The sequence below is a fragment of the Falco rusticolus genome, chromosome 12, assembly GCF_015220075.1.
Source record: "Falco rusticolus isolate bFalRus1 chromosome 12, bFalRus1.pri, whole genome shotgun sequence".
Taxonomy (NCBI): Eukaryota; Metazoa; Chordata; class Aves; order Falconiformes; family Falconidae; genus Falco; species Falco rusticolus.
Window position 1 is genome coordinate 22,022,405 of NC_051198.1, and position 12,304 is coordinate 22,034,708.

At 44.7% G+C, this 12,304-nt stretch overlaps 1 protein-coding gene across 3 annotated transcripts in view; it reads right to left on the reverse strand.

The window, feature by feature from the left end:
* The window catches only part of LPGAT1 (lysophosphatidylglycerol acyltransferase 1), a 67,148-nt gene extending 58,554 nt beyond the window's left edge, over positions 1-8,594 (reverse strand). The window contains exons 1-3 of one of the 3 annotated variants that reach the window (XM_037405251.1): positions 8,500-8,594; positions 8,018-8,167; positions 7,352-7,619 (exon numbers count right to left, since the gene is read on the reverse strand). In XM_037405251.1, coding sequence (XP_037261148.1) covers positions 7,352-7,589 — 238 coding nt within the window. In that variant the 5' untranslated portion in view covers positions 7,590-7,619; positions 8,018-8,167; positions 8,500-8,594. Of the gene's footprint in view, positions 1-6,206; positions 6,428-7,351; positions 7,620-8,017; positions 8,168-8,338; positions 8,448-8,499 lie in introns of those variants that run through there. The other 2 variants (XM_037405250.1, XM_037405252.1) reach the window with 2 other exon arrangements.
* Positions 8,595-12,304: the final 3,710 nt, after the last annotated feature.

Sequence of the window (12,304 nt, forward strand, 5' to 3'; positions counted from 1 at the left end):
ATCCAGTGACGTTTTATTCATATACTAAAGCCCTATAGTGCACAGGAGTTGGGGTCCTATCCTGCTCTCTTGAATTGGGGCCATAAATAGTAGTTCAAAAAATACATTAAAGCTGGTACTGTGACCAAAAGATGCAGTTCCTTCCTCTTTCCCTTTGCTATCTGTACCCACCTTCTTCCATCACACCTGCAAAACGAACTGGGTTAGGGACAGTGTTTTGTGAGTCACCCACGAAAAAAAGGGGGTGGGTAGTTTCAGTGTGGATCAGGGCTGTGATCCAGACCACCACACAATCATTAAAATATGTGGCCAATAGAACTCAAGCAGCAGTAGAAGGACGAATCTGAAAGGCGGGGACTGGCTTTCTTCAGTGGTACTTCCTGCTTAAAATGCTTGTGAGAGGAGGAAACAAAAACACCCACAAACAAACACAAAAAACCAACAGCCTTATACACAGAGTCCCTCAGTGGTATCACAGAACATTTCTAGGGATGCAAACATATTAGCCTTATTTGTTTCTGTAACTGCATATACAAACGGGTGGACTATCATCTCAACTGTGTCAACTGCAACAGCAGCACAATTACATGCCTATGCAACCACGCATTTGACATGTCATCTTAAGCATTAGAGTTTATATTCCACTGTAATAAACGCGAGCAGATTACATATCTTGGAGCTGTATGCTGGCTCAGTTCACACTGGAAAGTTACACCACTAAGCTTATATTCCATAAAGGATTTAGTAACTACCCTGTCTAATTAAGGTTGCACAACTCTTCCATTTTTAAGATCCTGTTTTCAGCAGCGTAAAACCTTGCCAAACTAACCTTTGGCAAGACTTCTCTGTCCCTCTCATACACCTGACAGAGAAAGGGGAAGCGATACATTCTGTTCATCTGTTTGAGTTTCATTCTTGAAAAGGTACAGAACAAAATGACAGAGAAAACAGGGTATATCCACACTTACCCATTTTTTTTCCTCCAGTTTTCTTGCAAAGGCCTAGAATTTCTATGCTTTAGAACAGTTACATTAAAGGAGAATGAGAAATTGTATCTCTGACATGTTTCAATACAGATGCAATCATGGTGTCGAAGTGGAAAAAAAATTTCTCCTTTGTACACTCTGCAAAGAATCTGTGGACAAATAATTTAAGTCCCTAAGATTTTGCTTCTCCAATCAGAGCTGGGAAAAGCTTTCCTGTAATTATTTCACATGGTTGCTAAAAGCCTACCATCAAGAAAAAGAACAGAAAAGGTACAGAGAACAGAGACAGATCTCTCAGGTATTCCGAGTTACATCCTCTCAGACACTCAACCAGTAATGAAGGGAGAAATAAGATGACTAGCATGAATAAATACACTAAAAACAAAGGCCCAGAACCAGGAAGGATGAAAACACATCCTAAAAATAGTAGACTCAGCCATAAGCAGGAATAGAACCCCGAATTCCTGAAACTTTGTCTTCCTTTGGCTGTTAGCACATAAGCTAATTCAGAAGCATCCCATAGCCATTCCTGGACTTAGAGGTAAATAACCATACCTTTCTGTACAGGTATTCCTCGATAATTTCACCTTTACTATCCTTAGGCAGATGTGACAGATTTGGTACACTTGCAATAGTTCTTGTATTATCCAGAGTTGGTGAAGCAGGAGAAGAGACTAATCCACTAAAAATCCCCACCTTAAGTAGCAACAAACAACAAAAGTATCAATAGCAAAAACACAATAGCATGTGCTTTTTACTCTAAGTTTTGTGCCAGAAGGCAGTAGCTTTATAAAAATAAAATTCAGAGAGCATTTCAATACCCAGTCTTTTGCAATGATCCTTTATAGTTAAATGATACAATAGGAAACTGAAATATAAACTTTATTGCTTTTGACAAATTGCTGACACTAGATGAACTATAAAGAAATACGGTAAAGCCTGTAACTCCTGTGCCAAAAAGAAGAGATGGGGAATTTCCTGGTGTGATTTTATGTATTATTAAAACAGGACAAGGGTCACTGTATAGCATTCTTTACGGACAGACACATCACTTGCACAACCAAGTTGACAGCAAGTTCACTGTACCTCTTACACAAAAGCACAATGAGCCTTTGCTCTGAGGCCACAGTAAAAACAGCTACAATGTCCCCAACTCGTTCAACTCTCACCTTTTCTTACCAAGAGAGCTCACAAATTACACACAAACGTCCTCTCACAAACAGCAAAATAAATTCAAAGATCCCTTCTTGATCTCAGCATAACCTACACATAAATCATACATATCAGAGAAAGCTGCATTTAATTCATGGATTACCTAGAAAGTCAACACCTAACCTTAGCATAAATGAAAAATTTCTGTGAGGCATGTTGCTATCCAAATCTACTGAGTCACATCAGGTATTTTTGCACATTCAAAGAATACAAGAAAAACTTTGTTTCTCCATTCCATACACTGCCTGACTCCCCAAACATGAGTTGTTTCCCTCATGCCCCTCCCTGCCCGGTTCCCAGAGTAGCGACCGATCCCAAAACAGAATACTGCCAGTTCAAAATCACACCATAAGAACAGAGGAGGGTAGAAAACAATGGCAGGGTTACAGGCATAGATAGATCTCCTGAAATAACACCTCCTGCCTTATTTGGAGCAAAAAATTTACTTAATCTCATCTGCTGTTCTCCAGCTTCTGCTGCACTTCCTGCCCAGAGAGGGGCTGACTTGTCATGAGAAGCAGCACAGACCGCACACGCTGTCTGCACTGAGGAAATGTTGTCACAGCAACTCCACCTGTATCTTTCACAGTTCTGAAAGACAAAAATACTCACATTCTTAGAAGATCAGAGGAGTTGAGGCTGTTGAACTGATGAAATGGAAACTAGGAAGATTTCGAATTACAGCGGGGCGGGGGGGGGGGCGCGAAGTATGACAGCTGAAAAGTATTATAGAGTGGTCACTACTTAATCATACGTAGAAACCAGCCAATAAACTTTAAATCACTTGAGGGGAGAGGAGAGGGACACAACTAAAAATCCAAATCAGAATTTTACTCTGCTTGACTGAATAACAAAGGAGAAAAGGGAAATTCTCCTTACTTGACAAAACTTGACAATCCTTACATTCTTTAAATGCCACCTTCCCAGCCAACAGAGAACAGTAACAGGCAATAGCACAGGATGAGTTCACCTTTTATTAAGTACTGCATCATACCAGTAAGCATACTCACACCACTAAGACTTTTTTGTGTGTCATAACAGAGGTGTATTACTCTTCCTTTCATCAGTCCGCAGCCCACCAACCTGTCCAACAGTATTTCAAGACTATGTGTGTCGGCAAGAGGCTGTAACAAGGTTTTGTCAAGTTGTAGTCTTCAGTGCCGGACTATGAAATACTCAGAAGCACAGCTCTCAAGGAAAACCCTTCCCAAGATGCCTACAACCCTGCTAACCACATGCAGCACCCCTCTCCCCTCATGCTCTGACAGGCAGAGGAGCGCAGACGGTTGCTACAGTCAAGGACTGCATTGCCAACAGATTACTCTGCTGTCCTAGAGACTTCTAATTGCAATACCGCAATAACACTATCACAGGCTAATGCTAACTTCTGCATTTAGACAGCAGGAGACTACAAAACAGTAAGCGTATTTAAGCAAAGCAAGCTTTTCTCTAGCAGTCCTATTTTTAGTGATTTGATTAGATACAGGGATATTAAACTTTAGTCTGCAATAGTTAGTTGCCCAAAGTTGTTCAGATCTAAAAGACGGTCATTTTAATAACTAGTTTTTTAGGCGAGTAGGAGGTCATCAGAAATACACAACCACAGATATGCTCCATCTCTCTCCCATTACACCTACTGCACTATTTAGTGGCTTCTGGTATACTTGTATATTAAATGACAAACTGTGGTATGGGGGGGGGGGGGGGGGGGGGGGGGGGAGGTACTTGCCAACAAAGGATCAAGCACTCTCAAGTTTGCTTTTTTTAGAATGTATCTTCCAAAAAATGCAGGAAAATATTTAAAAGTATTATTCAAAGGTGCCTTTCACATCACACCAATATGCAGATTCTGAGTGTCATAACCAAACGGCTCCTACAAGAGCAATACGATTATACAAAAAGCCTTAAAAAAAGAAAAAGGCTTAGAAGTTATCACGCCTTTCTGAAAGCATATAAAAATAACATTGCTAGGCTATCTGAACATTGTTCATAAAAAGACAGTTTTCCTTTTCAAAAGAACAACATTGATATTTATCGTACTCTGCCCTTTAAAAAAACATCAAAGGCAACTAATTATCCCCAAGTTCTCTCATACTTGCATCTTAAGAAGGAGAAGATTAGGGAAAGGAGAGCGACCTTTACAATTTCTCTTCCCATTCCTTCCTTTATTTTGCTTGTCCAGTTATATACTATCTCTTTACATAACATCAAGTGCATCTGCAAGCAGAAACACCCACGTTTATCAAAAAGCACAGATTAAAGCAGCCAATACAGACACAGATCATGTAATTTCTGTAACAAATCCTCTAGGATCCTAGCACAAAAACACAGGTTTATGCAGGGGCAGGGAGGAGAAGGGCAGACCTAGCTCATGAGTCTTCCTCAGCTCTTCCAGCTTTATTCAATACACAACAGCAACAAAGCCCAGAAGGAAAAACTAGCACTCACCATATTTTCTTCATTTGGTGTTGAGCTCTATCCTACACATTACATACAAACTTACAGGAGAGAAAAAAAGTTTGCCCTGAATGTACTTTGCAGGCTGAGTTTAAGTCCCTTATTACAAACAGTTTATGTCGCCTCTTACCCAACTGATGACCCAAGCTCGAAAGAAGAAAAGTAAATAAATTAAAAAACTGAAACACACCTTGAACACAACTGAAGCAGCACACTACCTCCAATTAAGAGACAAGTAAACTTATTTAGCTGCTTACCCTCTCAATCGAGAGGAAAAACAAAAAAAAAACCACCAACCAAACAACTCATCAAGTGCTCTGCTAGTCAAAGGGAAAGAAGAATCCTTAGTCTCTCAATGAACCTATACATATCTGCTACTTTTGCAAAAATGGAACATATTGAAGCCTATCTTTGACTTAGTATTTGGAATTGAGAACAGAAGAATTCTGGAGCAATGTCTCCTTCAGATGCACTACTGAAAGTCTTACACACCAATAAAGTAGTATTTCAGTTCTGAATTAGTTATGTCGTAATCCATAAAAACAGTGGACCTAGCAACAGTCTTTTATAAGTGTATCAATCTGAAAACAGGCACGTAAATGACTATCTGTTGAAGCCAGAAAGATACACTTTCCAGGTTTGTTCTGCATACAGTGGTGAGGACTGATGAGGGTAAAGAAAGAATGAACAAAGAAATAAACTAGTCTTGCCATTTTGTACCTTCAGTATAAAGTATAAAACAGTTAATGCCTTCATACCAAATTAAATATATTTAAACTGAGACTTTGTACAAGCATTTGCTTAAAATCCTCCCCAAAAGCCATGCTTTACAGTGAAAAAGTGAAAAGGGCCTCCTTACCCAAACACCATCCCAGAACAAACTTCTGTGTAGCTGTTTGTAAATGATACTTCAAATAAACATACTAAGACATTTCAAGACTGTAAAACAAATTATTTCAAATTGTCAAGATACATCAACACCACCAATCAACAGATGCTTCAGGAAGACTCTAGGATATGCAGATCATGCTAAGACCACTTTCCAAGCAATAGGCAAAAGAAACCACACAGTTCTGCAGTCAGCAGTAAAACTATCCCAAGGGAGCTGCTTTCAAAAATTGACAACCATGTTGTCACGGGACAATGGCTTGAATTTTAACTAGCACGTTCGATATACACATCGAATCCCCAGGGTCATATGCTGTATGACTTTAACATTACCATTATGCCCATAAACTTTCCCATTTCCAATTAACAATACACACGACACCTTGAAAGGCAATCCTTCCTTCTAGAAGGCCTTTGTGCTTTAAAGCACAAAGCAGACTTTTAAAAATATACCTGCCACTGCAAATACTATGTGGACTTCTTTTAATGAGCAAATACAAACATATAAAAAGATTTTTGAAACAGCGTATCTGGAAAAGCTTGAGCTGTACCAGGCAAGGCAGTTTTGAAGCAGTGCAATGTTGCGACAGTTCTAGCCCGACAGACCAGAATCTAGCTAGCTTGCTGCTGCCACCATCTCCTTAAGAAGAACTGGAAGCTCACCTAGTGTATCCACAGAAACTTTGTGCATCTCGGAAAGGCACACGACAGGGTACCAAAAGGCACATTATCAGAGGCTTCAGCTCTTGTAGCCTAACAAAAAGAGGGCTCCATCAGGGTCAACACTGACTTTCTGACTAATCAGGAGTCTGACCAGACTCCAGAGCTGTGAGCTGCCATTCCTTTTTTTCCTTGTTTACATGGACAAGACCTGCAGATGCAGCCTGGGCAGAAGAGAGGGAAAGAATTTTAGGAGGGCTGTTCATATTTTGCACTCAGTAGATTCATTTTCTTCCCTTTCCAAGGTCTAAGCACACACAAAGAATAGATGGCTGTTTTCTTGCACAAAGTGCAGCAGCCAGGATGAAAATCAGTGCGTTTGAGGACAAGACTAGAGCATTTCTTAATATTTCAGTTCAGTCCATCACCTTCAAGAGCCTATGAATACTAACAAGCAAAAATAAGTTCAATAACAGCTGCAAAGCAAGCATGCAGAGGAGAAAAACCCCTACAGATTCTGTCATTAGCTCTGTTAACAATAAACGAAGAGCCATACAGTCGAGAAACATTGCATATCGCTATTCGTACGAAAGAGGCTCCCTCTGCTTCCCTCTGTTCTGAAGCAGCAGAAGACAGTCGCTGTTGCAAGGAATAGAAGACCTACTCTTCTGACATGAGCTTTGTGTCAAACTCCTTAGCTTTGTGTCCTGATAGTTTTAAGCAGAGAAGATTTAGAGACGCACAGACTCAATAAAGAAAAGTTTGGCTCTATCAGCTACAGTACACACAGTACAAATCAACTCTCTTTTGAAGAGATGTACGTTTTTCATGTTAAACTAAAATAAAGCGATCAGGATACTTAGGAAAAAGCTATTTCTGATTCTACTAAGACAAAATATTGATTGAGAAACTCTTACTTAACACATGATTAAGTTTTTACCTACGATTTAAAAACCTGTTTCAGTACACTCAGCACCCCGATTCAGAAATAACAATGCATCTCTGAAAGAAACCTGAAAAAAAGAACCACCCCACACATCCACTATACTTAGATATTCCCCTGCACATCCCCATACGAACACATCTGTGTTTTAACACTTAGTTACACCTTTACGTTTGTAGTTTTTAAATCAGTAAGACATCCTTACCTGTGTATCCTGCCCACCAGCCCCAGGAAGCCACCATAGCTAAAAGCCACTTAAATAATACTCCTTCGATATACCAGAAGCTTTCACTGTCCAACACTCGGAGAGGCTGCAGCATAATTAAATACAAGACGTAGGACGGAATAGCCACCAGGTTATTGGCGACCATAAAAGCGAACCTGAGGAGTGCCTTCAGGCAGGTATAGCCCACCCGCCGGGCCTGCTCTACAGTCACGGCCATTCTCTCCACAGCGGAGGGCGCGGGACCGTCCTGCGGGGAGAGGAGAGACAAGGCACAGGTAGCGCTCCCCGGGAGGGCGAGGCGGGGGCGCCCCGCGGACCCACCACCCGCCGCCGCCGTTAGTCACCGGGGAAGGAAGCGGCCCCCGCTGCAGGGGGCTCGGAGGCAGCGCCGCGACCCTCCGGCCGGCGCCACCTCCCCTCCGCTCCCCTCAGCGGGACGCCGGCCCGCCTGAGGGGGACACGCGCGCGACCCGAGCCGGCCTCCGTCTTCCCACGCCCCCCCCCCCCCCCCCAAAAAAAAAGGTCGCGGGGGATAGCGCGGCTGCCGGCGGCCTCGCCCCCTGCCCCGCAGCGGCTGACAGCAGCCGGGGCCCGGAGGCGGCGCTGAGGGGAGCGGGCGGCGGCGGGCCCGGCCGCGGGACTCACCTCCGGCTGGGCGGCGGAGCGGCAGCGGAAGCGGCGGCGGGGCTGGGGGAGCTGGGCCCGGCGGTAGAGACGGCAGTCCCGGCTGGCGGCGGCTCATGGACCCGGAGGTGGCTGGCCCGGCCGCGGCAGCGCTACTCGCCCTGCGGCTCCCTGCGGAGAGAGGGGGGCGGGCGGCGTGAGCGCGGGGGCCGGCGGGCGGGGAGGCGGGAGCGCCGGGCCGGGCGGGCAGGCGCAGACCGCGGGTTCACCTCGGTTCTCCCGCGCCGGCGGCCGGGCCGGGCCTGGCACCCCTTCCCTTCCCCTCCCCGCCCTGCCCCTTACCCTTCCCCTCCCTGCCCGCTCGGCTCGGCTGGGCACGGCGCTCCACGGGCGGGACCGAGCCGAGCCCCGGCCCCGCAAGGACAGGCGGGTGCCGCGGGCGGGGGGAGGACCCTGCACCTGTTGGGGGCGGGGGCCCGGCCCGGCCCGCGCAGGGTCCGTACCTCGGCACCGCCGCCGGCAGCGCGGGCCGCCCCGGGTTCATGCCGGCCGCTGGGGCCGCGCTCCCCGCCCCCGCCGGCTGCGTGTCCGCCGTGACCGCCCGCCCGCTCGCAGCCCAGAAGCGGGGCTGGCGCTGCAGCGAGCGCCGCCCCCCGCCGGAGAGCGCGGGCGGCTGCGCCCCCCGCCCCTCCCTCACACACACACACACGCACACACGCCCGGCGGCGCGGAGCGGGCCCCGGCTGCCGGCCCCCGGGAGGGGAGCACCGCCGCGCCGGGCCGCCGTGCCCCCGCTCCCCCGAGGGGCAGGAGCGGCTCCTGTGGCCGCCCCAGAGCCCGGCCGGGCGGCAGCGTCCCCGCACGCCGCCGCGGCCACCCGCGGCCCTCGTCAGCGGTTTGGGTTAGGGCTGGGTCACCGGGGCAGGCGGAAGAGGGGACGCTGCCACAGGTCGCCGCAGCACCGCCAGAAGGACCCTTCGGGCCCGGCCAGCAGCAACATGTTTTGTCTTGTCCCTGTAGTCAGAATTCCCTTCTGCATGCTTTTTATGGATCAGCTTCTCCTGCTGTTTTTCTTAAGCATCCTCCCCTTGCAGCCACAGGCGTCACCTACTTCTTCTACACCATCTACAGCAGCACTTGACCCTGAAGCAGCCGAGGGGGGGAAGGCTTCCCAGCCCCCCCCCCCAACCTGTCCCCCCACACAGCCTCTCCAGGGTGAGGAATATTTGCCTTCTGTGTAACTGCATCATCCCTTGTGGCAATACGGGACTGCTGCTCCCCTGCCTTCGCTGCACCCCCCAACTGGGCTGGAAAGCAGCACCAGACCTCCTTCAGCCCCCCGGGACCGACCAGGCTCCCCTTCCTCAACCTCCTTCAAGTACTGCAAGACCTATGTTGAGCAGAATGGCTTGTGCCAGCCACGTTAACTCTGTTTCTATTCCTTAAGAACCCAAACAGATGGAAAAAACACAACTACACCTTAAAAAGGAGACATGCTAGAAGGTTTTACAGAATTTTCAAATTAGAACTGGGTTTTATTTCAAATTGTAGACTGAGAAACATATCACTTTCACATACAAAACATACCATATGTAAAGCTAGTCCACTGTTTCCTAGACAATGAAGCTTCAGAGATGACAAAATTGAATCCCAACCTCCATTCCAGGAAGAAAACAAAGTTGCTATTGCAGATAAATTTAATTTGAGAATTTAAAACCACAAACAACTAAATAATGCCATCATGTTCTATTTCAGCAAAACAAAACTCCTGACCTTCTTGACAAAAAGGACACGCCTTGCATAAGTGTTTCCAAGTCTGGGTGTTCTGTCTACGTTATTTTTATTACTGGGTTAGATCTGACAGTTGTGCTCAGTAATCATTATGCAGTCATCTTGAGCTGTTCTGAAGTGTTACCAGCTTCTGTAAGATGGGGTGGTTGTGGGGGTTGGTTTGTTTTTTCCTTTTATATCTCATACAAACAACTCTGGGCATACACTTGAACTTATTCTCACCAAAATTATGCTTGAAAATCCTCAGATAGAGCAAGAAAAATTTCCAAGCCATAATTAATGTTACATCTTAATTTTTACATCCCAATAGCAAAATAAAGCCTTGTTTATGTATTATTCCAAGATGAAAAACAATGACTTTTGAATCAAATTTGGTATTACTGTACAATTTGGAATAACATTCTCTAATCTGATGCATCAAAATGAGGGACTGCACAAATTATGTTAGACAATCAATGAATTCGGCAATTTATATTGCAGAAAGGAATTGCACATGGGGAAGCTGGCGTACAAAGCATTCTTTGTCAGAGTGACTGCCTTAAAGCTTAGGAAGCTGTGGTTTAGCATTTTGCTGAATGAGCTAGTAGCAAAGACCCACCCCTATTCCTCATTTCCTGGCCTTCACATGGACAACCCAAGTCCTAGGAAGCGTGCACAATGAAATACCCGTCATGGATCTTGAGAAGCCTGCTGTCTGTCATCCAGTCTGAGCCTCTGAAGAATCCTTTCTAGTATAAAGTAAAATGTACATGTATATATTGTGCCATTACTGCAAACAAAAAGAAGAAAACTAAGCAGTAGGAATTTCTTTTTTTTCATTTGGTCAATAACTGTTAATGCTGAAGCTCAAAGTTTCAAAATTGTTTTTTCATTTTGATTTTTTTTAAAAAAAAATCTGATTTCTGGAAGCAGTTCCTCATAATCCCTGAGTTTCGTGACCTTTCGTTGTATGTTGTTTTGTCATTTTACTATTACAAACGCAAAAAAAGCGAACAATTAATATAAGCAACTCTCAACTTGTTGCCTTTTTAATGATTTCTCTAAAGTTTACATATTTTTGACTGGATACCCCCCATAACTGTGTCTTCTTAGCCTTGCAGAAATACTGACAGGGATGTTACTACTGATCATTGTAAAAATACAATTTAATGTGCTTATTAAGCAGTAGATACAGATTCTAATATTGGTAATACTAGGTGATTAACTGATGTCAAGGATCACTGGAGCAGATATTTAAATATTGGAGTTGTCTCCCACTCACTTCCAAAAAACCCCTATAGACCAAACAAACAGAAAAAAGGTTAGACTCATTCCTGCCTGTAAGAAGGAAAAACACCTTATTACTGAGGTGGGGACGTTACACAGTAATAAACACACACATCTGTTACATTCAGTTACTTAAGTTACCCTAAACAGCATGTAGGTTACTGCAAGGGAGCTGCAATCTGGAAGATTCTTCATTCACACAGGCTGGATTTGATCACTGTATCTGGCTGTAAGATTCAAGTCAGGTTTTTGTCATAAGAGGCTTTTGAAGAAGATAATGTTTTTTGTCTCTGGGTACACTTCAAGAAGCGATTAGCCACTGTCATTCTCATATGATACCATTCAATGGCACATATTTGCATTCCAACTTTGCTGTAGCATTAGAGCTGCCTGCAAGCATAGCTGTAAGGAAGGAATGCATTGCAGATATTCAAGTAGTCCACAAGTCACAGAGGCATGGATAACCATAATGAAATTCAGGTTCAAAGCTGTAAACACCAAGCCAACCAAAAGACTTGTTTCTGGAGTTCAGAAACAGTAAGCTTTGGAACGCTTTTCAACCTCTGTCTGGGTCAAAGGTTGGGAAATGGAAAGCTGCTCATTTGTCCTAACCAGATTGAATCAGTTCTCCCTGCTTGCTTTCCTTGTTAGCAAACTGAAGTCACAGATGCCATATGGTCAGAGCAAAAAGGGGTTAGGAGGATGCACTTGTGTGCTGATGACACTAAAACCAAAATTGCCTTTAAAAATCATAAAGGCTTGTCATACAGAAAGCAAAGACAAGAAAATAGCCTGAGAAATCTCAGAAATTCCACACAGCAGAAAACAACTACTGTTTCCAACCTCTCAGAAGCAGCAACTTGCCACTTGAGAAATTGTATACCCTTTTATAAAAAAAACCCACCAAAACAATAGCATGACAGAAAAGATGAAAGTAGACAAAACTGCCATGAGGAACTACAAAGTTGGGAGCATGTGCAGAACAGACTGCTGTAAGATGCGTAACATGAAACAGGGCTTATACTCACGGGAGCATAAATCCAGAGAGAATCTCAAGTGAATTAAGTAGTTAGCATTAGATTTGGGGAAGAAAAGTTTAAAGAAGCACCAAGAATAACTTCACAACTATGTTTTCTGTAGGCTGCAATAAAGAAAGAAGGGAAAAGAACTGGTATGGGGAAAAAAAACCCAAAAACCAAAATCACACACACACACAAAACCCAAAGGGAATAAATCGTGTGCCCTTTGGGG